This window comes from Strongylocentrotus purpuratus, unplaced genomic scaffold (genome assembly GCF_000002235.5).
Source record: "Strongylocentrotus purpuratus isolate Spur 01 unplaced genomic scaffold, Spur_5.0 spur5_scaffold_11, whole genome shotgun sequence".
In the NCBI taxonomy this organism is placed as follows: domain Eukaryota; kingdom Metazoa; phylum Echinodermata; class Echinoidea; order Camarodonta; family Strongylocentrotidae; genus Strongylocentrotus; species Strongylocentrotus purpuratus.
In genome coordinates this window covers 1,957,442-1,984,260 of record NW_022145596.1, presented here as the reverse complement: position 1 = coordinate 1,984,260, position 26,819 = coordinate 1,957,442, and the positions used below count along the sequence as shown (strand labels likewise).

Here is a 26,819-nt window from a genome sequence, read left to right as displayed (position 1 = left end):
GAAAAAAATGAGAATAGATTGTGTCTTCAGAGTAACTGTCAGAAGAACAGAGGACTCTTTCTACGAATTATGGTTCAACGCCTTAAAATATATATAGATAGTTCTACATACATGTAGTCAATTAAAAAAGGAGAAAAGCATGATTTTCAAAACTGAAAACAAAAAGGATTACATGAGAAGATTTAATAGATTAATTTCACTCACCATTCTGAGCATTCTTTGAGCTCAACTTTGACGTTGTACTGCTAGCAGTGACCTCTGACCTCATACTCCGATTAGATGAAGTGATGCTTCCAGGATCCACCTCCATTGATGAGGTGCTCTCTGCTCTCCTGCTCTCCTTGATGTCCAAGATGGGCTGTAGCTTTTGGACCAGGTGAGCAGCATCAGCTGAGTATCGCCCTGGGTGGTTCTTGTCGTTCAACCGACCTGCCTGTCGGTTCTCTGCAGATCTCCTCCTAGGAATGACACCAGTCTTAGTAGATCCATTACTCTCGTTCCTCCAGGATGATGGCGTATAGCTCTTCTTGTTGTCCTTCTCACCTTGGGTCTGAGCAGGTGGAGGTTTGGCCGTGTTGGACGTCGTTGGTGCTCCGGTCTTTGGTCTACTTAACGTGACTTGGAAATGGCTGGAGTGCGAAGTGATATTCTTGGAGACCTTCTTCGGAGTAAGCAGCAAAGATTTTCTCTTGGCAACACCATTTGGTTTTTCATCATCTTTCTTCTCCTCTTCTTTAGAGTGCTGACTGGGACTCTTCATCCCACTCCTGACATCATTTGTGAGAGCAGATTCAGTATGGGACATGAGACACATACCAACCTCCATGACAGCTTGTAACTCTCCATTAGGTTGGCCACTATGTGTCTTCGTATCCCTTCTATCTGTAGCTCTGTCGCTCTCTGTTCTGCTGCACTCTGATTCCACGCTCTTATTCTCCTCCAGGTCAGCCATGTTGGCTTCTACTGCCATCTCATCCATTCTGAACTTGAGGTCCTCCTCAGTATCCATCATAATACGCTCTAACTTGCTGTGTTGCACTTCACTCGCAGTGGCAGGAAAGCAAGTCTTTTGAGGCATTGATATCACTATTCTTCCGCTCGTTGTTCCCTTATGCTGGGATACCTCCACATCGGTTCCAGATGAAACAACAACGGCACCAAATTTATCAGTCTCTGGAATGGCTGCCTGTACATCACAGGTCTTTAAATGATGAGTTCCTTCCAGGAGATCCAGAGGGGACAGTGGCACCTGACTGTTGTTGTTGCTCTCAAAGACCATGCCAATCTTGACCTCTTGACCATCCCCTTCTTGGCGTTTCTCAGCACACTTTTGAACGACAAAAGAAGAGGACGTGGGTGTTTCCACATCCTCCTGCTCCAGAAGGTCCACATCCACATCATACGTGGTATTGTGAGGATCTACCTCCATTTCAAAGTCCTCAGAGAGGTCTACACCATCGTCCATACTAGAAGGGTTGTCCACAAGAGTTGTATCATTGGCATCACTTAGAGTACTCTGTGATAACACAAGCTCCCCATACTTCTCCATGCACACAGTATGTCCATCAGATGTTGGTGTTGGTAAGACAGAGGGGTACTCTCTTGGTTTACCATTTACATCTGTAGTAAATACCCCTTGCGGATAGCAATCTACTTCCATTCCATTTGAAGCTATTCCTAGTGGTGTGGTGGCCCCGCTATCCACTGGTGGTGTTCCAATGCCCTCATATTTCTCCTTGAGCTCTGGATCCATAGCAGCAGTCAAGGGAACTGAGAAAAGGGCGTTACTCGACTCCCTTAAAAACTCGTCTTCAACAGTTGTAATAGGTTCCCAAATCCTTGGCTTCACATCAGAGAATTGAGGCTCAAAGTCTATTGCATCCTGTAATTCCTCAGGCAAGAGATTATATTCGTTCAAAGCTTGTTCAAGTTCTTCAGGTGTTAAAAGATCAAATTTGTATCGACCCGTTGGCGTATCTAAGTATGTTGGAATTGCCAAAAATTCATTGTACTCCACTTCCTCATCTTCAGTATCGCTAGACAGACTATCCACGGTGAATGCAGGAGCAGTAGCTCCGATACCTAGAGGATAAATCCTAGGTTCTTCTGGTATAGAAGTTCTGATATCTGAACCTACTTGGAGATGGATTTGCACTGGAGTTGATGATTGAGGAACTTCAAAATCCCACGCTAAACTAGAATCTGATTTTTCGCGACCAGAGGAACTATCTTCAAGCGGACTGAGCGAATGCGAGTCGTCCCAGCCAAGGCTTCCTGAACAAGATTCCTGGAAAAATGATGAAACCTCCTTGTCCAACTCAAAGGTCTCGTTCAATTTAGAGTAACAACCTTCAACAAGGTCTGGCTTGTCTTGTCTATTTTCATCTGTTTCTCCTTCTTCAAACGTCCTTGTTAAGTCATTCAGACTTGGGCGGGAGTTGAGTTTACTATTCACATTTTTATTGCGCGCAAGTTTCCGTTGAAGAAGAGTCTTGCTACTAGTTTCGGTACTACTACTCCTACAAGCTTTGTCCTTCGGTGATGTCACCCTCGCATACTGTCGTTTATTGTCACTCACAGTGAAAGTAGTATTATGATTTGGTTTTAGTTTGTTAACCTGAGTATCTGTAGTCCTCTTGCCTTTAGTTCTATTTTCACCTGTCCACCCAGAATGGGTAATACTGGTATGTACAGGACTAATTTTCTTGGATTGAAACAGCTTGCTGGATGTTGAGGACTTCTCTGAAGAAGTATCGCTCCTTCCGCAATCAATGTTCTTACCGCTTTTCTTATTCGACTTCAGCTTGGAAATGGAGTCTTTGCACACAGGTAATGTCTTTGGTCTTGGGAGTTTTCCACCAGCTAAACCTAACGTGGGTATTCTACTGCTTGGTTTAGAGTCTTTGCTATCTCTACTGCATATACTAGTACTGGAATTGTGTGAAAGAGTTGATGTTGGGCTTGAAGGCGAAGGGGGAGGTAGATTGTGGACCTTGTGTGCTGGAACAAACACCCCGTATCTTTGAGGACATTCAAAGTAATGAATCCCGTCAACGGAACCGTTGTGTTTGCCGATGGGATCGTCAAGCTCGATGCCACACATGCATCCCTGGGCAAAGTGTGTCTTGCCCTTGAAGTGCAGGAGACCTACCCGTCCGTCTGTGGTCTCAACACGCTGTCCAACTGCCAGATGGCGGAATGGTACGTTAGGAGTGGATGGTACGAGGTGCGGTGGTTTGATGTCGGTGTTACGGAGTGGGTAGTGTGTCTTGGGTCCAGGTAGGAGAGACCTCCTTGGCTGCAATATGGGCAGTCTGGACTCTACCTGAGTAGACTGAAAGAAACAAATAGAAGAAAAAAACAGAAATAATAATTAAATTGTTCACCATTATTTTACATCTTAGTCACATACTTTGATATTTGAATCAGAATAGTAAATATAATGCAGAAAACAAAGTTCACTTTCATCTTTTTATTTTTCTTTAATGTCATCTCTACTAGTCATCTCATCTATGAGATCGCTTAAGTTCATATTTCAAAGTTCTAATGAAATGGGGAAAGCATTCAGAGCCCAATTAAGAATAATCCTGTTCATTATCCATTCAAATCACTTTAAAAATGATGCCTTAAGACTTTGAATGGGTTCACAGGTGATGCTTATAATCATACTTAATAGAGAGCACACTAAAGTACTAATGACACCACTAACTTCAAATAACCTCATAGATCCTCTACATCCATTCCCAATACAACATTCTATTCACGTCTCATCATTTGCCAAGCAATATAAATATTGATACTGTGATGAGCCGAGCTCTAAAATTTATTAATTTATTGCTTCCGTGCTCAGAAGCCTTATTGATATTCAGTTATCACCCCTGGCACCTCTATATGCTTGCATAAGAACCTCGGTAAGTATCATAACTATTGAAAAACAACCGACCCCCTGCAGCCTTGCATATAAATATCAAGATCCTGATCTGATAACGTGTGAAGTGTGCTACATTATCACGAACGTGCCTCGAAAGGCAAATATTTACGATGGAACTTAGCGCAATGAGAACAGATTAATTAGGTTACATGCTTTGGGGAGGAGCAGGCTAAGGTATATATTGGATGATGAGGTAAGCTTCTTCCTTATTAACATGCAGATGGATATAGAAGTATTCCACGCAGGAATGCTCTTCCGAAGAGAAAATGGAAGCTTAGATTGATGGAGGTGGGCAGATTGAAATGCCTAATTGATTCTGTCTTGAATAATTCATCTCTTTAGGGGAGAGGGGAGATGAAAAGATTTCAAGTCTTAGCTTAGGATAATCTTATTGTAATTCAAACGCTGCACTATGAATAATCTTTCTGGAAATTGTTTTTAATGTAGGCACAATCATTATATCCAATATTGACAGATTAGCGACAAGTCACAATTTCTTAATTGGGTAAAGGCCAAAGGATACTTCTACATATTGAACAAAATAATGTTTTATATTTCTCCCTGTCCAGAATGGGTTTTCAAAGTAAAAAAAAAAAAGAGATTGATATGAATGTACCTCATATCAATATCGTAGGTATAGTGGATTACTTTAAGTTTACCTTTAGTATGGTACAATAATCGTCATATCATAACACAAAGAAATTATCCATATCAAAAAGATTCTATCATTTTCTTTCCTTTTAAGAATTTGTATACACACCACACATACAAAAGGATTTGCAAACTCATTTCCATAACAGAAACAGAGTCAATACTCGTCATTCCCTCTTACCTTGACCATACATCTTTCATCAAATTACTTTCCAGTAAGTAAGATAATTGCCCTTTTCCAAGGCTAAGTGATCCTAAAAATACTAACAGTCCAAATTTAAAAACTTGGTCATTCTACTTTAATAGCGAGGTGACCCCACGGCATAGGCATTCGAGCGAGTACTGTTAGAGTACACCAAGCATTGCCAAGTACAGACACATAAAGTGTCATAGTTAGAAGTATAAATCAGTATTGAGGGGCTATTGTAAATCAACAGATCAAGACAAGATGGCAGTGTTATAGTCACAGAGTCTAGGAGCATGACTAAATGATGTAAACATGATAACATACCAAGGAACCAAGCTCAGACCAATATGATGTAGCACCATGGGTCATTAAAATGATATGTTTACATCAATAGGTTTACAATCAACTCCTTGCTGAAACATCTCTTGATTTGAGTGATATTTTTTTTTCTCTTTGCAAAATGTGAAGGTAGGAAATGCAGATCAACTAGCATAAACAAAATAGAGCAAGCACTGGCATATTACGGTTGAGGCAGAGATGTTCAGCTCTCTGTCTCCCTCTCTCTCTCTCTCTCTCTCGTCTGCAAGCTGGCAAGGCAAGCATTAGAAGGTGAATGATCTATTTTGGTAAAAATGAAATGATCCGTTCAAAAAAAATTATCTTGACATTTCAGCAACGGCCATTAGGAGTCAACAGTGAACAACAGTGCCCCTTTAGCTTTGGTTCAATAGCCAAATAATTGGATGTTTTTATAAACTATACAGCCATCTTATAATCTCGCATACCGGTAATCTTAATATGGACTCTGCACACTAACATTTGAATGTACTCAGAAACAAATATATCTTTGATATACTAATGACAATCATTATGCTTAATTTAGATCTTGGAAGTTGCAAGGATACAATGTATGTCTTCTTTCTAACCAACCATCACCCATCACTGGCCTCTTCCCAAATGAGCATGTTTACAAAATATATAGCCTTCATATACATCTATGTTCGTGTCAAATCATATTTTGGTCGAAAACAAAACAATTTTACAAAGTTGCAACCTAGGCCTACATGCTCTCTCTACATATCTACTTCAGAAAATTATTTTAAAACTCTACCCTACTCTACTGTGTCATCCTGAAAACTAACTTGAAAGATAATCCATCTAAAAGTAATATCCTAACTTTGCTATTTTTAAAAACATGTTGGGTAGAAAACTGACCAGCGAGCCAAAAATGGCAATGAGTGGCAATCAAAATTAAATCTTACAGCCATATCGTCGCTGTTTTCACGAAGTGACGGTAGTGAAAAAAAAATTGCATTCACTTTGCGTTACGATTTTCCTCACTACCGTCACTTCGTGAAAACAAGGACATTATATGGGTTCATATCCTTGGGTACAGGCAGAACATTATCCTATAGCACGAGAGGCTTGGACTGATGCCTATCGCTCTGGTCAATGCTTTTTCCTATCACCATGACAACCGCATCCGGTGAAAAAGGAACTTGAGCAACTTTCCAAATATAGATCTACACTGCATTTCTGACCCACGCATTCATCTCCTAAATATAGTTACAGAAAGTTAGACCGCTTTAATTAAAATTCAAGTACTTGTGTACGTGGGCAAGAAAAAATAAACGATCGCATGGCGAAGTAAATAGTTAAGTATGGGGGTAGCTGTGATTGTAATGAAATATATTAAGATTATTTTTCTTTCAATTTGGCACATTATCTCACTGGTTATGAGCAAATTTTTTTCAAAGGAATGATTGTCTGATATTGGTCACATATCATTTTTTTCCTTTTATTAAATATAGGTAGATCTATTTCATAAATATGGCAAACACCACAAGTCCACAGCTCGCGTGATAGATGATCTATGAATATTAAAGGAGGAAGGGATGATACAGGTGTCGAGTACAACAAACGATAGCGGTTTAAACCTCTTGGTATGAAGGCAATCTAGCCAGAGAGACCCATCTCTACCAGGCAGGCAGGCCTACGCTCTACTGGACATGACGGTGATCAGGTTTCATATAAACTAGGACAGGGAGCGAGGAGAACAGAAACTTGACATTTAGAGAAGAGTTCATCACCATCATAAATCAAGCGGAGTTGAATAACGTGGGAGTCTGATACCTAATACAGCATATGGTCAATGGGCAATAGAATTCAGAGTTGGAGAGAGAGAGAGAGAGAGATAAGGAGGATATTTGCACATACTTGCGGAGTTAAATAGCACCTATAAATATTCCATACAAAGCTATAAAAGTATATATATATATATGTAATTATGTAGGTCTATTGCCTTATGTACCAAGAGATTTTAATTTGAGCTTGTGAGTACCATGTTTAGTCTAAAATACTCTCAATGTATTTTAATTATAAGAATTATGCAAGAAAATTAAAGTGAAAATTAAAAAAATGTATATTGCTATTGATATATCTCATGCCTTGTAATGAAAAGACAAACAATGAATATGTATAGACTCTCTGAAGCTCTGGGAAAACTTCTTTTATATCAACTTACCCATCATACATTTGGCATAGAATTATAATGGTTTGCTGTTTTTTACTCCCACATAATCCATTTAAAACGATTGGACTTATTCCTTGGAAACGTACTTGGCAAATAACCAGATCAAACTATTAATAAACCACATCAGAATTCCAAAGAAACACTCTGCCAAACAAACAGATAATATAATTTTTGGAAACAAATATTGGAAGCCTGCTCAGTGATACATCTCATCAGAGTTATAATCCAGATAATACAATATCAACTGTAGGATGAGATGAAGATGAGATAAAGTTACACCAACATTCTGAGAGGACGATGATGTTGGTACAGCGAGATGATGATGATGTATGTTTAGTTTAGGGGAATGATAGTACCGACAGAGAGAGGATGATACTATCTGACGAAGAGGATTTGTAAGAACAGACAGATCACTGTTCATGCCGACATGTTTTGGAATGTTTTGGTTTGTTTGAACTGCAAAACGTGGAGTAAAGCAAGTTTGGGGAACGAAAGGTTTGAGGTACTTTGGTACATGTAGATTGTGTCATTATATCAAATGTATACAATTCTGGCAAGAGCCTATACATGTAAACTGGCATCCCACATAATTGATGTGTAGTTCTTAAGGTCTATTCTACAGTGAATTTATAATTCTATAATAATTTGAATTTCCCTTCTCTCCTCTGTAAGCAAAAAGTAAGATTGTCCATCTCTCTCACTCTTATCTCTTTCCCCATAGTAGACAGAGAAAAGCTGTATGTACTGGTATGTTTCAATTCCCAATACCTCCCGCTCTCCTCCGGTTTGTTGATTGTTACGTAGTGGGTTTTTTGACAGCTCCCAGAGGCTGATGGGTAAGCACTCGTCAAATCACATTACCCAAGAAGTAGAACACACCCGTTCCCTCGGTCAACACAAAACTGGCTTTCATTTGAGCTTAACAACAGCACGCGTCCAATGGCTTTACCAGCTGCTATAGCCTTGCTAAGGAGACCTAGAACATCACGCTCAAAACCAACATCTAAACAACGACGGCACATGTATATGTTTTTGTGTAAAATCAAAGTTCAAGTTTTATTCCGTAAAGCATAATGGAAAGGCCTACCAGCAATGGGTCTCTGGTATTGGGTCATATGTATATAGACCTATAGATAGCAAACATCTCTAAATGTAACTCATTTCATCCTCTAAAACTAAGAACTGATGTAGATATGACATTTTTAAAAGCTTGAACTATTTAAGCACAATTCAAATATGTCCTGTCTATATATTTTGATTTGTTATGATCTGATCAGGGCCAATATATACATAAAAAAACACATGACTAACACTGCATAAATTCCAGTGCTTGCAATAAAAACTACCCATTTCATTTATAGCAATATAAACATTCTATATGGTGTACACCATTACAGTATCTCCAACAGGTTTTTATTTCATAGAAATTATAAACTAGTTCAAGCATTTGTATATATTTGCATTGCACAATGTAGGCTCGCACGATATAGGGTAGCATGTTCAACCCATATAGATCAATACATGCAAGCCTTGTTGTTCAACTGTGAAGCCTAATTCGTCATATCTATAACACAGGAGAACACAAGCAAAATGGCCCCCAGCAGTCGCTGTCAATCACCTGGAAGCGATGAGCAGCCATGCGAAACTCCTCCTCCAGGAGAATAACAGTAATGTAATTTTCTGTATCAGTTTTCACTTTGAATACCTCAACTTGAACCAACTCCACGCTAATATCATCTCAATCCAGCGTGGAGAATGTGGAAAACATCGCCTGCCTGCCTGTCGCTTTGGTAAGGAACAAAGACAAATGTGGTTCGGGTTACAAGATACAAGGATCATGCATGCAATATTATCCTCGCCTTGCTTTCATCAAGAAACAAAAGTTGACACAATTACTGTGAGCACAATATGTCTAGGAGGAATACTGAAACCCATAAGGGAAATATAAGTAATGTATTTGCCATAAAAGGTAGAATTTTGAGAATCTTTGTGACAGCAAACATGTTTTAAAATGATGAGTTTACTTGAGGGGAGGGGTGATGCTTACTTTGAAACTTATAAAAAACTAAATAAAAACTAAGTACATTAGAGATCTAGTTCTACGCATAACTTTAAAAAAAAATATCAAAGTATAAGAAGTGAGAGAACAGGACGGATTTATGGCAAGACTTAACCACAAACTCAGGCTTGTATTATGTTGCAGTACCTATTCATTACAAAACAGCAATCTAAATACAAGTTGCACCAATTTCTGAGCACATACTAGATCTTTAACATTCAAAGCACACAAGAACAGTGCTTTAGAGGCATTAGAATTTTAAACATACCAGTGATACCCAGTTTATCTCCATTCTCATATCCCCAGACCTCAGGGTAATACATCAATGTATCCATACTGATCCTCCCACGCAGGTATATACCTTAAGCAGAACACTACATTCATACTGCAACAAGTACAGCCTTGATTATTCTGCCACAGCAAATGAGGCAATCACCATACCAGAGCGATTTAGGTGAAATTGTTTCCACAGAACGAGTTGAAAATGTTGCCATAAAAAGGGAAGAAAATCACAAAGGATTGAAGGCACCAGCAGGTCAAGTACTTCTAATTCTCATTTCTATTAAGATTAAGATTGAAGGTATAACTGTACCAAAACATATAAAATTGACTTAAGAGTAACAAGGGCATTAACTCGTGTAATAGTAAAAAGAGTTTGAATCCTTTTGGCTCTCGGCAGACAAAATTTTTCTCTGGGAAATTAAAGACTTGGAAATTGTATAAAACAGACTCTTCTATAAACATATAGAAATAAATAGAAAATGCCAAAATGCACCTGTCCTAGTCTAAAAGCTATTCAAATTATCCTTTTTTCAACGGAAAGGGCAGTTGCTATGGAATATTACTCCTCTCTATCAATCAACCCAGTTTTCAAGCAATTAATATCAAAATTGGACTGTTGGAGTATAGATACCGGTAGAGAGAATTCTAGAGGGGAGGCTTGCTTCATTCCCATTCCATTACACTCCTCTTACACAATCTATAATTCTCATGAAAGCTCTTGGATTCAACAGGGAATCAAACTCACGAATGCATGTAATTCATTTGCTTAAAGCGGGCCTCACAGGGAATCTAAATATTTATGGTAGGCTGTGCTGGGCTGTGCTGGGCGGTGATGATGAAGGATGGAGATAAATAATGGATGGACAGAAGCTCTCCCCATGGTCAAGGCTTTCATTCCATAACAGTAGCTGTACTAGGTGTACATGGACGTTCGTATGACCACTATTCAACGAGATGCTACATCACATTGCGACTGCCTACAGTATCTACCAATTTTGGTTTGTATTACATGTATAATCAAGTTATATACATGTTTAAATTAAATACAAGTATAATCAGCCTCACTTAAAGATGTGACTTTCTACACATTGCCTAAGGGATTAAATAAAACCTGACTTCAAGGAATTTCATTTCTGCAATAACTGAAAATAAAAATTGATTTTGATTCTCCATGTAAGCTGTGAGTTGAAAATTTGATGTTCTGCTTGATGCTGACTTCATAAGATGTAAAACAACTTTCTACATGTACATCTGATATTAGATAATACTACTACTGCACCCCCCCTCCCTTCCCTCCCACCCCCACAAGAGGAAGAAGACACAGAATATACTGTACAGATCTTTCTTAATACTGGAATAACATTATCTTCCTACAAATCAAATTGAAGTTTATCTAGGTTATTACATTCACATTCACTTTCTACTGAAGATGTAGAACAACTCTCAGATTGCTTACAAAATCTGTCCAGATCTTTCTTTTTACTGGATAGATCGCTCTCACTTCATATCAAATTAAAATTTATCTAGGTTATTACATTCATGATCACTTTCTACTGTAGATGTAGAACAAGTCTTGGATTTCTTACAAAATCCAAATCAAATGCTTAGCTCCTGTCAAACTAATGAAAATCTCTTCTCAGTCCACTAAATTCTTGAAACATTTTGAATCTGTAATATCCAGAATACTTGACATCATGGAATTTTTAAAACCTAAGCTTATCTCACTTAGTGTGTCCATACATGAATAAAGCGGGAATAATCCTAATTCCTAACATGTTCCTGAGTTAAATTTATGTGCATGAAGCCATCAGGATTAAATAAATGTCACTCCCAATCTTCACTGCATACATCATCACCAACATCCCTTGTCACGCTTCGTATGCTCTCTTAGCTGCGTGTCTGTCCTGGCTCCAACAGACCTACAAAAGCGCCAAGTGACACCTTCGGCAAGAAGCGCCCAGAAAAGCTAATTACGAATGGATTGGAAACATATTATCAGCGCTGGAGCATGCTGGGATGGTGTGTCTTTAAAAACAGTGATGATTTGTCGCTCTGTACATGTATATATTAGCAAACTCCTGAAACAAATTTGCTACCATCATTATTCAGTCAAAGCAGAGGAGATTTATGTATGCTGCACATGTAAATATTGATGCTGTGTATGGCTAATATAGATGGAATTATACAATATTTGACAGACTTTATAACGGGCTCTACAATTATGGTTAACAAATCCTTCTTTTGGAAGCCATCATTACTCTATAATGGGAATTAATGTATGTCTGCTTACATCTCAATGTCTGATAGCAAGTAATCTCATACAAAGACGACCATCAAATTTACCTAGTCATAGTACCATGAATAACAAGTGAAGCAAATAAAGCAATCATCATGCACCATGATCGTGTGATAAAGCATTCTCCTCCCACGACCATTATTCAAAGACTTTAGACCAATTAAATGATGCAGATCGCAAAGGTGCAAGACAAAAGAATTCATGCGATCACTTTTTCATGAAATTTATTGTAGTTTCTTTACATCCAGTTACCCTCCATGAACACAACTACATTTACATGGAAAAACAAATATTTTGTTCAAAGTTTTTTTAATGGTGTATTATTCAACAGAAATCTAGTGATTCACCCGTCTATCCACACATTATCTTAAAAGAGGATTCAGTGGAAATAGACATATATCTGCGTTTAATTTGGTTTTACTGCTCCTTAGTACCATACAAAGGTGAAATATTGAGGAGAAACTATAAAACTACTTGAACTTCAGTGCTTGGCAAACAAAAGACAATGCATTAAATTATATTCCTTTTCATGTTTGATACTTCAATCATGTATATCAATATTTATTTAAAGTGGAATCTCCAGTTCGTTTGAGGTTTTATATTAATAAGCAAACAGAGACAAGTGCTGACATGGTCTGATGAGGATTATTCATAATGATACTTCATATTCAAGGATAGGCAATCATGCAAGACATGAACAAGGCTGGGAATACTGAATTGAAATTTTAAAGGTCCTTTTCAAACTATAAATAGGGAAGGACACAGTCACAATGATAAAGAATGTTAAACATGAAATTGCTGTGTCAGAAATATATGTGTGTTCAGAGCCAGAAAGATGTTAACACTGTATAAAAGTATACAAGTTAATGCCCTTTTGGGTTTCTGTAGACAGTATACTTGTGTTGATAATGATGATTAGAAGTGAAGGCAATGAGATGGTTCTAGCAGTACAAACAAAGCTCATAATGAACAAAGTGCACATCTACATTTTATTTGACTTACAGAATTTATGTAAATATTGAATGAAACCCATCGCCTAAAGCTCCTCTTATCCGCAAATAAACCACAGAACATACCGCTCACATGAACATCATCGGCTCTACCACAAGAGAGCTTACCACGATCGATCTGCTGAGAGCCAGAAGGGCTTTAAAGCCCCACTGCACTACTTATAATTACTTGTGCCCTCTACAATGCCTAATCGGTGACCATTGGTCCCCCATGATCCCCTTTTCTGATGTTAATTGAGAGCTTATTTGATGAGATAACAACCTGTCAGTGACCTTGCAGGGAGGTCTAATCCCTTCTGACCAAACTAGTACAGAGGGGCTTTAACTAATATCAACTTGCATAGAATTAATACCCTTCTGGCTTTCAACACTCATTATATTTCAAACATGTAGCATCTATAGACCTTTCTCTAATCACCATCATAGTCATGTTTCCAAAGTCTGTCATATAAATTATTGATGTGGTTTTTGTCATGTGATGTAATTATAAGTCCTAATGATTAATCAGGCATAATCGTCCTACAGAATTGTTTGAAGTCGAGCTAGCACTTTTATAATGTAGGGCAGGTCGTTAGCACAGTCCTCCTACATGTAGTAGCATTATACTATTACCTGTAGCCTTCATGTATGTAAACGTGAAGGTACATGCACTTTGAAACACAGTCTGAGATTAAGCTGTTAATTTTTTCAGTTTCAATTGCTAATGACGGTAGAATTCAGCAATGATTTGTTGGTAAATTTTCATAAATTCAAATATGGCATGATTTGATTGTTCATTTTCTTATTTAAAAAAAAAAAATTGTGAATTTGCTGCCTTAAAATTGTAAGAGAAGAATCAAGAACTTTTCTGTATATAAACAAGATTTAGGCAAATTTTTAATCTATCAATATTCTTATTGGAGCATATCAGTGACTCTACCTTTAAAACAATGACAAACAAATCTAAACTATCACGACTCAACAACATATGTTCCAAGGACCTTTGGAATCCTAAGTATGAAATACCAACACCACCATCATCAACAGACTCGATCCACTTAGAAACCTGAATGCAAACCAACCAAACATATGTTTTGGTAATGAAGACGATAAAAGAGAAGAGGACACACATGACAACGCTTGAAGTTGCTCTACAATCGATGTGCGGAAATGAGAGAACTGTCGCCAGACTCATGTGTTTTCATTAATCAGTCCCATGTGTTTAAAACCATGTTGGGCAGGATATTGATTATGCCACCAAGTGGAGAGTGAGGGTGTAGTGACGAGCGAGCTTGATAATTGATGCAAGCAGTTATGTAATCATAAAATTGACTAATTCTAACGCTGCTTGCAAATATGTTCCCTCAGCTAAAATTACAATGTGCTCTATACGTGTAGTCTACCACAAATATAAAACACAAACAAAATTTTTCCAGTACCACTCATCATTGTTAAAAGGCCCATTGTTTCTCAAAGTTCATTATCTACAGGTATAATTTACATGGTCACAAAAGACTGTGATATAGTCATATAGACTGTATTTTTTATCTATTTTTGGTACTTTCATTGATAAATTCATTACTTAGATCAACTCTTTCTCCTTCATCTTACATTGCCCATTCTGTGATAGTATCCAGCATTTTTATAATGACCAAATGTGTTAAAATGCTGATATGTCAACTGAATATCACTGGCCACTTTCATAGCACATCGTAAAACAATCAAAGATGAAAGTAATTCTCAATCATTAAACCTTTTTACCCTATGGCACAGAACAACAGATAATTGAGTATAATAGAATCATAGTTGCTAGAAAGCTTTTCAGTGTTTCTACATGATCCTATTAGGATTTTCAAGTATATTCCTCATCTAGCTCTCCTGTAAAGCTTTCAAAATATGCAATTTACCATGAAGTTGACCTTCACGATCAAAAGGATGATTAGAATTTCAATAAAGTTGCTCCCATGAGCTGGTGGAACACAAGATACTATGAAGATTGAACATATGTTAATATGAAAACACATGTTTTGTAGATTTTCTTGTGATGAAAAACTGATAGGAATCACAGTGCAATTGAAAATTATAGTACTACACTGCACATGTACTACCACTACTATATGCACAATGTACATAATATACATGGACAATTTTTGTCAAAAGTTTATATATTATTAATGGTGTAATTTGGCAGTTTCAGAATTTGCTTTATTCCACTTCTAATCATATCATTCACATTTCAATATCAAACCCCATTCAAGTAGAAGCGAAGAATAAACTTTTCATCTCTGTTTCAAATAGACAAAAAAAAACACTTGAACAAAACATTCAATTTGAGATAACTGACTCAGAGTTGAATGATAATGATATTGTGGGCCTGCATTAATAGTCATAAGAAATGCAAAGTACTCACGTCTTTTGGGCTAAGTAGGAAAGGGTCATAGGCGAACATGAGGAATGAGAAAGCCATTTCTCTGCCAGATTAGCATCGACTGTAGGCAGAGATCAGTCCGTATCTACTCCTCGACGCCATGACACAAGGAATACAACACCAGCAAAACTAAGCAGCTCTAAGAATCCACTCTGATCACGTATGTGCATGACATGAGAGACCCACAGGCACCCGATTTAAGAATTGATCCTGACGTATCAACACGAACATGCCAACGCAAACATGTTTGGGATAGATCGAGGCATATGCCATACATCCATGCACACTCAACTGAACAGTTGGTGCAAAGATAGAAGCGTTTCACAATATTTCTCTCCCCCTATCTCTCTCTTCCTCTCCCGCTCTTGCCTTCACTGGCAGGGAATGCAGACAGCTCTGCGCATGATCCGTGTACCGATCACTAATGACAGAAACAATATCAGTTGTGGCCTCACTCTTGCTTTTAACTCATATGTATGCAAATGAGCTACGGATAGGCCTGACACAAGTCAAGTAGTGAGAAGTGGGCAGAGAGAGAGGGAGTGAGAAAGTAGGAGAGTTATCGCTGGATGGATCATAGAAATTGATTTTCGTACAGAGTAGTAGAGTCGCTAGGCCTGTGTGTAAGTGTTATCCATACGCTGCTGAGAGTAACGCTGTGTGTATGAGTGTGTGGGGTTGAGCGGTATTTATTTATAGGTTCTGCCTTTTACCATGCCTTAGGGAGAGTGCTATTGTGTAATCTACAAACACCTGAATGATGAGCATTCGTGGAGGATGAGACTGGCATCACTGCCTGATGTCAATGGTTACCATGGGAACAGGACTGCATCACTGGGATGGTCATTTATAAGATTAATAGAAAGGTGCTGAAAGATATTACAACTGAGATTTGATCTAATAAAAAATGACCCAACTCAAGAACAACCATTAACTATATGTTCTTCTCATCTTCATTTTTCAGGAGATTTATATGTAACAAAGATTACCACATTAAATTATCAGCAAATCATTTGTATGTTTCATAAACAACTTTGAAATGAAGAAGAAAAAAAGAGATTGCAGAAGAAACATGTTTGAATAGATCCTTACATTTGTGTTTGTTGAATTTCAAAGCCACTTATTACAACGTGAATGTAGTCAACATGACTCGATATGTCAACAGTTTTCACTATATCTACATGTGTATAATATTGTTTTATTTTGTTTTAACCCAATACTGTTATCATTTATGTAATCACTGTGTAACTGCAGTAGTATTATGTGAAAAATAGGAAGCTAATATTACATTGACATACATATACAGGTACTCAACTCATGGCGAAGTGTATTAGCTTGGTAATCTCAATCTGATAACTTGTACTGTGTCAGTGTGTGCATACATGTACATGTACACATTTTAATCAATTATGAGAAGTAAGAAATGCAGGTAGATTTTGTTGTACATATGGTACGTCATACATGTACATGTACTTGCACCTTTACTTTAGTACTAACGCTTGCCTTATTCTACATTGTACAGCTACATGTAGTTATCCTGATCAATCAATCAATTAAATCAATAGTAATTAAATACTGGTGATTATAATTTCAATCCTCTGTGCTACATGTATGTGAATATGAAATCAATTTACTTTTTTGTTATCAATGTTCAAAATATATTATTTCAACTTTAAAAAGCAATATTGGTTAGGTGTCGTAAAGTCAATGAATTTAAAACTTATCATTCATATAATCTAAAGCAAGGCTCTTCTTTAATAAGTGCCCAGGACACATGTAAGTCCAGACCCCCCCCCCCCCTTTAAAAAAAAATCATTTAAACAAAAAGTAAAAATCTGAAATGTTAACATAGGGCTTATGCATACAGACTCTAAAAACTTCCGTCCTTAGACTCCATGCCCCCTACCTAAAAGGTTAGTGCGGAATCAAATCTAAAAAATATTTATTTTTCATCAAAATCGTAAAAAACACTGTTGTCTGTTTGGAGCCAGAGTGGCATTGACTGATACACTAGCTCTTAAAAGAAGAATTGGCGTGCTTCGTGAAATCTGTCAGTTTGGGACGCCACTCAAAACGTCATTTTGTGTGTGCCAGTACACCGTCATACTCTGATGTCAATGTACGAAGACAGGCCACAAAGTAAGCAGTGAATTGATTTAGATTGGCTGGAGAGTATATGACAAGATAGACTGTGAGATGAACCATCACAAGACTAGAGAGAGCAGTGAGATGGTCTTATAAATTGATCCTGTCAGGTCGTGAGGATGAGAGCTGGTGCCTTCTATTCTTTAACCCTGGCTCTGGAAGTACAGGTGCTGATTTGCTCAATCTAAAAAACGTACATAATGTACAGCTCTTTACTGACTGGGAATGGAAGTTTTGCTATGCATTGAATTTTGAAAGGGTGATTTATTTTGTGAATTTGCACATTGCATACACAAACATATAACAACAGCTGCAGATCATTTGAAATAGAATTTCTTTTTCTAGCTACGTTTTACCCCTTCCTTATCATCTCCTTTCTCTTTCTATCTTTCCAATCTCTCTTTCTCTCTCTCTCTCTCTCCTCTCTCTCCCCTCTCCCCCTCCCCCTCTCTCTCTCTCTTCCTCTCTCTCTCTCTCTCTCTCCTCTCTCTCCCCCTCCCCCTCTCTCTCTCTCTTCCTCTCTCTCTCTCTCTCTCTCTCTCTCTCTCTCCCCCTCCCCCTCTCTCTCTCTCTTCCTCTCTCTCTCTCTCTCTCCTCTCTCTCCCTCCCCCTCCCCTCTCTCTCTCTCTTCCTCTCTCTCTCTCTCTCTCTCCTCTCTCTCCCCCTCCCCCTCTCTCTCTCTCTTCCTCTCTCTCTCTCTCTCTCTCCTCTCTCTCCCCCTCCCCCTCTCTCTCTCTCTTCCTCTCTCTCTCTCTCTCTCTCCTCTCTCTCCCCCTCCCCCTCTCTCTCTCTCTTCCTCTCTCTCTCTCTCTCTCTACCCCCCTCGATCCTCTTTTTTTTTTGTTATACCCCTCCCCTTAACGTCTCCTTTCACCTCTCCCTCAAAATAAACAACAATATTTGTTATGAAATGAAATATATGCAAAGTTGCAAAGTATAGCATTTCCATAACACAAGCGATAACCTTCATCTAATAGCAGTGTGTTTAGACTTTGCCACAGAATGCATATGAAAGTTCTTCCTGTATGCGATACTAATAGAGGAAGAAGTCACTTATGGCAAGTTTCACAAACGTAATCTTAATAATTACATCAGCTTGTATAATTTGAGGTAACAAGGAAATATCTAGTAACCTTGAATTAATGACTCTTTCACCACACACTCATTAACCACACACACATACTCATTCACCACACACACACATACACAATGTAACCTTCTATAAAAAACAATGATAAAGAATTATAATATACAGTGAAGTATTTCACATAACTTCCTTATCATAGACATTTTTTCTTTTAATAAAAATTTGGATACTTTATGAAGAAAAGCTATAATTTCTTTAGCTTCATATTCCTTGAAATATTTGAGGATGGTTTTCAAGTTGTTGAAAACTACAGTTTGACTTTTGAAAAAAATATACTTTGTTGGAATGTGTGGATAAACATAAACCTGCAAGAATGTTTAGTATGAAGCATTCATGTGCATATAAGGAAATGTGACTCTCATTCACTTCCATCCTTTCATCATCAATCTCATGCCACCCTAAACCACAAAATACTCCAAAGCTATCAAGAGGGGTAATAAATCCCTCTAGAGAGCAGATGGGGTACATTCTCCCCCACTCCACAACTTGATGCAATAAGCGCTACACTGAAAAAATTCTACATTCAATGTTATTTAGTACCTTTTTTTGATGTAGAATCCCCAGACAGTATGCTGTCAAACTGCTCAAACAACATCTAATCTCTCCCTTCCTTTCATTGTTAAAACATTTTCATTTAGCCAGAATAATAAGGACGAGCTCACGTGGAGAGGTATGACTTGCAGCATCGCCTAAATAATGTTTACAGACTTCTCAACGCTCATGGTTTTAGTACGAGGCATATCGAATGAATGTTACAGAGCCCAGGGCATATCATACATGTGCAAAAATAAGCACGGTGGGTGATCTAATTTGCTCTTACATTGGACTTGATTAACTTGGTTAGGATTTATGTTGCTCCAAGCATCATTCATGAACACGTGACATTCTAAACCACTATCTTTATTTCAGTAGGCAACAGGCCAGGGGAATGTTTCATGTTTGAGATACAGCACGTATTTTCATCACTCGCACTACAAATCTGATTTCCTTTCCAACTTGTTTTTTTGTAAATGTGTCAAAAATATCGCTGTACAATGTGTTAGCTTTCTATACTAATCAATGCAAAACAGGTAATGTGTCTTTGATTAAATGAATGTTCAATATCTTGGGGGGGGGGGGGGGGTTGATAAAATAGGACAGATACCAAATCTTGATCTAATATACAATTATTCCTCTGGTAATGACAAGACTTTGCATTTCTTAATACAAGAGGGGTCTGAAGTAGATACTGAAACATTGAAACCTTGTTTCCCCCTCTGGCCCTCTCCTGCAAAACAGTCTCTCTTAATTCAAGTCTTCATTACATTCATGTTACCTGATCTTGCTTGTTTAATTAATAATCCAAGATATGAGTGAATAATATCTCCAGAGCTTGAAAAGTCAGGGTTTAAATCCGAACAGAACTGACATTCATGAGCCCCATGTACACTAATCTCACCCAGGTACCGGGTGACATATCCCAACATTTTACAAGAGTTCACCTTTCCTCTGACTCTCTGAGTCATCCAACGTTTCTCTTCTGAAGATGGTTCATCATCAGCCCCTTTGAGACGTGTTCCCACGTACCGGGACTACGGAGTTTAACAACTGCCAAGCGTGAAGGGCATCTACACATCCACCCCCAGATTCAATTTCTCCTCGTGCGGCACTGGGCCTTCCGCTTTGGGGGCGTTGTTGCCGGGTGGAGTCGAGACTCAAAGAAAATATCACCAACTTAGAATCCTGACTAGATTTGGACAGTTGTGATGGTTCTTCAGGAGTCAGATTCAAAGCCTGAACTTATCAGAATACTGATAAAATCAACCCTGAGAGCATTTTCTTGAATGATATTCAAAATGCACTAAACAGTGTTCAAAACTTCAAATTGTTCATTTTCTCCTAAAATTTTCAATATGAATATCACATAAGTCTCAGATAAAGTGTTAATTTCTTGAAAAATGATTTTTTTTTGTTTTTGTTGTTGATTTAAAAAAAAAAAATCTAGTGCAAATGATAACAATCCCCTTTACCTAGACTGTACATGATGTCATAATGGTTTATGTTTTTAATCACAGGAATTAACCAGTTCTGATGTCTAGGGGTAAAAATCAGGAATCTAGGATGTTTTCAAGGTTAGCTGAATGTCATAACCTACGTCATGTTACATACCGTCATCCCTTTCTTATAAAAATCAAACGATCATGACCCTTAATCTAAGTGAATCAGCATGAATCTGTGAATTATGTGACATATTTATGGATCGTTTTGAATTATTTGGTCTAGTAGTAATCCCTTTCATGATGAAATTCATAGCTGCAGCCAGCGATTCTGGCAAATGATGGGAAAAGGGATTAGAACAAACCAGGAAAGGTGCAAGGATGACATCGTGAGTTGATATTCAATTCTCTATAGTTACACACCAAACCACATAACCATTAAAAACACTTTAAACAGTCCATTGTCAAAAAAGGGATCAGTCTCCAAGCTGTACTTTCAAGCATTGGGAACCATTTTTATGTCATGATATTAATCTGTGCCTATATTAGGCCTGTATATTATCATCTAGTCTTTAATTTTCAAGAAACAAGTACTGATTCAACCAGCATTCTTCATATGAGGAAAACAACTCTGCATGTAGTAGTAAACAGATTATGTATCTATTTAATTATTACATCCACACCTTCCTAAGCTACATGTATAATACATTTTAGCACACCATATCAATCCTTTATTCTACCAAATCTCAAATGAAATATGAATGATTTCCTGTCTCATTTTCAACAAGGAAGGAAGATGGAAAGGAAATACGATCTGCCCATTCTCTGAAAGTGACAGTTTCCATCCTGGTTTGTAATATTAATAATAAAAAGTGCGTTGATTTGTGAGAAATAAGAGGATTTCCTTGAATTAAGTCTCAATGGCACTACCTTCAGACATCATACTAATGCAAGCTGTGAATATAAATGGCACAAATAAAGTTAAACAAAAAATAACAAGGTTAGATATATGGACCAAAGTAACCATTAAAAATGTACATTTATCTTCTAAACATGGTTTGCTTTCTGAATGAACCTAGACTTGTTTTTAGTCCATGGTTGGATGGATTAATCTTCTTTCTAGTGACAGGAAATGGTTTTCTGATTCATCAAAGCTGAAAAAGCTGAATAATAAACAGGGACAGGTACAAGCAAGCGCAAACAACCTATTAACACTTTGCTCCTAGCACTGCCCTTGTATTACTATGTACAAGGTGCATCTCTGTACTCCTACCAAGGACTTAACAAATCCTTTGTCCTTTCATCCATTGGCTCTACAATGGTCAGGGATTAGCGTAAATATTTTTTTATCAGTCAAAGTATGTAGGATGTGAATCCATGGTTATTACAGTTAATGCAGAGAATATTTTGAACTAAAAATGACTGATGGTTTCAGAGATTTCTTTCTTGCTCCCAAAAAGGGTGTAGGACCAATGGAATATTTTACTTCCAATATTTTAAGTACATTAAACCAATATCAAATAAGGAATATATTTTAAGATAATGGTTAGGTTTTGCCATACTGACGGAATGTGGTAGGCCTACTTTGGAACATAAGACCAAAGGGGTGGACAACAAAATGGTTATAGGACCAACAATATGGAAGACTACAGTACATTGTACGTAGGGTTTATCATGTAAACGATACATTATGAAGCGTTCAGTTCCAAGAAAGCACACAGCTAGCAGCAATCTGTCATTTCCACTCATTTCCTGGATCTTTCATCTTCCTTATTTGCATATCTTGCTTTCACTTTCAGAACACTTCTGCTTCAACTTGTTAATTAGCTCTACTCTCACTTTCTCCACGTCTGTCAAGAACTTGTTTATATAACAATAGAAGTATATCACCACACCTATTTGGATGTCTCATGATATAAAAATAGCATTCAGGTTTTGAAGTCGAAGTATTGTAGGCTCTTCACAATGGACCTGGACCTTGTATCAAACAGCACGAACTCCCACCCCTTAAAAAATACTTTACCCTGATTTTAAGCTCTCAACTATAATCCTTGACTGTAGTTAATTCTCACACTTAGATTATGTTTTGACACTCTTTGCTATAATGTATATTTGCAGTTCATGATTTCTTTATTTATATCAGTTTCTATTTATTTTCTGATTAGTCTATCGAACAGTCCTAGAAGCAGGAACTACATGTACATGTAAGATCAGGTCAGTGTGAGATTTACATTGTGTCTCTGACAAGATTACTTTTCAATCATATCTAAGTCTTACTAAATACATATATTTAAGAATAATCCCATCAACTCCATTGATCAGATCCCATGAGAACCCTACGATAATCCAATTTTTCGTTTTCAAATCCTAGCTGTTTTCTGGTGGAGGAAATGGACAAGCTTACGTTACCTCCAACAGGATGCAGGACCATGTGGACCAGGATATGAGGGGAAAGGGGGATTTCCCCCCTATCCAAGTGTTAATACCTCCTGTCATCCTGTTAGGAAACAATGTATAATCACCCAGTAGGGGTGTACAATCCTCACTTCCACTGGCAATGGACATGACCTACCTACATACGCAGAGGATATGATGCAGCATATTATCTTGTCATCTCCGATCGAGGGTGAGGTTCATTGTTGATTAATACCCACAAGGTCTCTTGATTGAAGTCTTTCAGTAATTTGTTCTTCTAAAAAGTACCGGTAGGCCTATCTACAGGTATACAAGATCTTTGTCTTTTAGCTGGTTTTATCCATGTATTAAATGTTTGATGCACTACAAAACTTGCTTGTAACGTTTTCATGGGTTTGTAATATTTAAAACAAAATATTTGAAACAAATACTAAGTTTCCTTCCTAAGAAAATTTAGCCCTTGATTCAATTTCATAATTTTTCTGAATCAGGGAAAACGTTAGGGGTACACGCACTTACATTAGATGAAAGATTTGGACATCAATTTAAACATATTAAGTTAACTTAGATCGATAAACCATGATATACTCCCACTGAATCATGGATGATCAATATCCAATATCGTGACAAACATGTACATGTCAGTTGCCAAAACAGACAGCATTTCAATATCACTGATCTACTTCCTTTGTACTTTAATACTTTGTGAATAACAGGAAAGTGGGAGATGGAATCCCATATTTTATTACAATAAGTTGGATGATTATGACACACAAACTGCCCTTTCAGTATGACTAGATGGTAGATACTTGAAAATTGATATGCAATTTTAATCATATGTGTTGTAGCAAGAGAAAGAAAGAATGGCAGTGTTAAGCTCATGAAGAGAGAAGATGGGGGGGGGGGGGGGGAGGAAAGAAGCAAAATTATCATTTGTGGTGAGACCCAATCTAAAGTAGCTGGTGGAATATTACATTTACCAATAACAGGTACTTTGCAAAAGGGTACATGGTTCTTAAAAATTATTTCCAAATGGTTGTCCGGTTCACGTAATACATACATATCATAACACAACGATACTGAGAGGTTCCAGCTATTGAGGGGAGCTTGCATCACTAAGGGAAGGATACACATTTCATAAAGGGAATACCGTACATACAATGAATATTAAGGATCAGGGTCATTAATACAGGAGTGGTGTGACCCAGGTTCTTATCAATCTTTCCTTTTTATACTTTTTCCCTCTCTCTTTTTCATTTTCTTTTTCTTTTCTGTCACTCCCTCCTTTTTTTTTGCCATTTGAAGAGGAAGGCCTGCACCCCTAAAGCTACATTACATCTGTCACATAACTGTGAGGGATTCTACTCTTCTAAAAAGTACAAGTACTTTGGTGATGGTGATACATTTCTATATCCCATTTTGATCTCCTGTTTCCCCTTCCGATAATATTGAAAATAAATAGTTCTCATTAAGTGAAAAGGACTGTACTGCATGCTGCAAGAGACTTGTATGCCCTTCTTGCAATCAACATCATGTAAGTAGCTCATTAAACATTATGATGTACAGTGACCTTTTCTAATGACTGTTTAAAGTCAAGGTTCAAAACACAAAGTCGTTTAACATCCAGGTGGTTCTGTAATCTGTACCTGGCTTAAAGCCTGAATTATTATACCAATAGTACAGTCAATTGACTCTCACAATAAAGTATGAAAATAATGGGAGAAAAATGAAACTTTGCACTAGGAACAAGTACTCAAACAAAGAGTCTCTCTTTGTTTTTGCTTTCCATATGGTCTTCCACTTCAGGATATAATATTATGAATAGTAAATATGGTTTGGGGTAATACATATTTTTCTACTTAATGTCCAAAGTTTTATTTATTTTGAAATCCACAAAGCATTATAAAAGTCATTAAACTAAGAATGACTCATCCTGTTGACATTTACCACATTACTATGTGTCTAACATGACACCAGAATGTAATTGATCCATGTAATAAATAAACAATGAACCACTTGAAAGTGGATTTCCCCTATGTTTACACAAATGCAATACTGCAGAAATTTGAATGAACAAATAAACATGACTACAAAGAATTCCATAAGAATTCTAGCCCAATAATCACAAAATGAGGTATCAGATTATGACTCATCATGAAGACATGAAATTATTTCTATTGATAAAAGAATTCTGTTGAGATATACCGCTATACTACATGTATTTGTCGAATATGACACCAGAAGTGAATAAGTTATCCATGTAATAAATCATTTTGATGTGAATTTACCATGTGTACAAACAAAAAAGTGCAAATGAACCAATAAAAGTAAATATATAGAATTATATTAAAGTTCCAACCCAATAATCACAAATTGGAGTTTTGATGACTCATCATGAACTTATTCGGTGTAAACTTTTAAAAATACTTTGTTGTGGTGAGACATGGTCTAATGCATCATTTGCTCTCAATAATCGTTTGTAATGTCCCTTAATGGTGGGAAATTTTGATATTTCAGGGACTGTTGTCTTGCATATATTGCAGGTGTTCTGCATCACATGCCTCCAGGCCTTCATGTCTGCACACACACGGCTGCTGATAGTTCAATGTCTTGGCTCATGTTCAGATTAAACACATTGATGTGTTATGTTAATCATCCCCAACCAACCACAACTAATAAGTCAAACACATTTTACAAATGAAACCCATAGATGTGAATGTTCAAGGGCCTACATCTGAAGCATTCAAAGAAGAAAATACGTGCAAGCACTGACAATTATATGCCTTGCTATGTGCTGATAGAATAACTGTTCTGCAAAAACAGCATATTATCAATAATCCAAAAATGTGTTAATTGGATGACAGATAGATATGAAAAATAAACTCAGGTGTATATTTCCAGCAATATCTGGTTTACAAAATGTTGTAGAGTAAATCAAATATAACCCATTTGGGGGCATTAAGTTCATAAAAATGTGAATGATATTGTTTGCAAATAATGAAGACATATCACAATTACATTTTGATAATTCAATCCTGATACAGAAACTTGCAATTCCAATGAACTACACTTATTGCAATGCTGTGATATATATGATGGCGAAGAATGAATCTGCATATACACACATTCATGTTACTAGAAGCTAAGCCTGTGAACTAATCCACTTACCATATTGCATGCCCAGTGTTTCACCCCTAGGAAGGGGGCAACTCCTAGGGTAAAGTCTTGAAAGTCAACGCACAACCAGTCTACCTCCTAAAAACAATCTTATTCCTTCCATTCACAAGTCCACGATATAGGCCTAATCCTTATAATAGTTCCCAGACAGAGCCACTGAGGTATCCAAAGTGACCAAGAGTAGGTTATGTCTCACACAACTCGTAAGAATTAACACGACTTGTTTCTCGCTGGTACCGGCCTGTTCTGTTTCGCAAAGTTTTGTTGGTGTGTAAAGTGAGGAACTTCCAAACTGTACTAAGTCCATTGAATACTTCCTTTCGTCTGGCTCGACGTGTTTAGTCCACGTGTATGCCTGTATAGCTCTCACACACACACAACACACCTATACTAACACACACACACAGACTGGTATCCATGTACTTTATAGCTTATCAGTGCCTGACTCTAATGTTAGGAATGATAAGGGGCACTCATCTGTACCAGGATAAGGGATCAACTTTAGGTTTGTTTATGGTGGATGCTTTCATCAGACCATTCTATCGCCTCCTTGATCAAACCTACAATAGGGTGACTAAAAGGGGTTTTGTCTGATTCTTTGGT

At 37.4% G+C, this 26,819-nt stretch overlaps 1 protein-coding gene across 3 annotated transcripts in view; it reads right to left on the bottom strand.

The window, feature by feature from the left end:
- Positions 1-26,601, bottom strand: part of LOC763960 (serine-rich adhesin for platelets) — a 53,103-nt gene extending 26,502 nt beyond the window's left edge. For 2 of the 3 annotated variants that reach the window (XM_011683202.2, XM_011683205.2), the window contains exons 1-2: positions 15,339-15,967; positions 205-3,334 (exon numbers count right to left, since the gene is read on the bottom strand). In XM_011683202.2, the coding sequence (XP_011681504.2) occupies positions 205-3,334; positions 15,339-15,395 (3,187 nt within the window). In that variant the 5' untranslated portion in view covers positions 15,396-15,967. Of the gene's footprint in view, positions 1-204; positions 3,335-15,338; positions 15,968-26,207 lie in introns of those variants that run through there. The other variant, XM_003723760.3, reaches the window with a different exon arrangement.
- Positions 26,602-26,819: the final 218 nt, after the last annotated feature.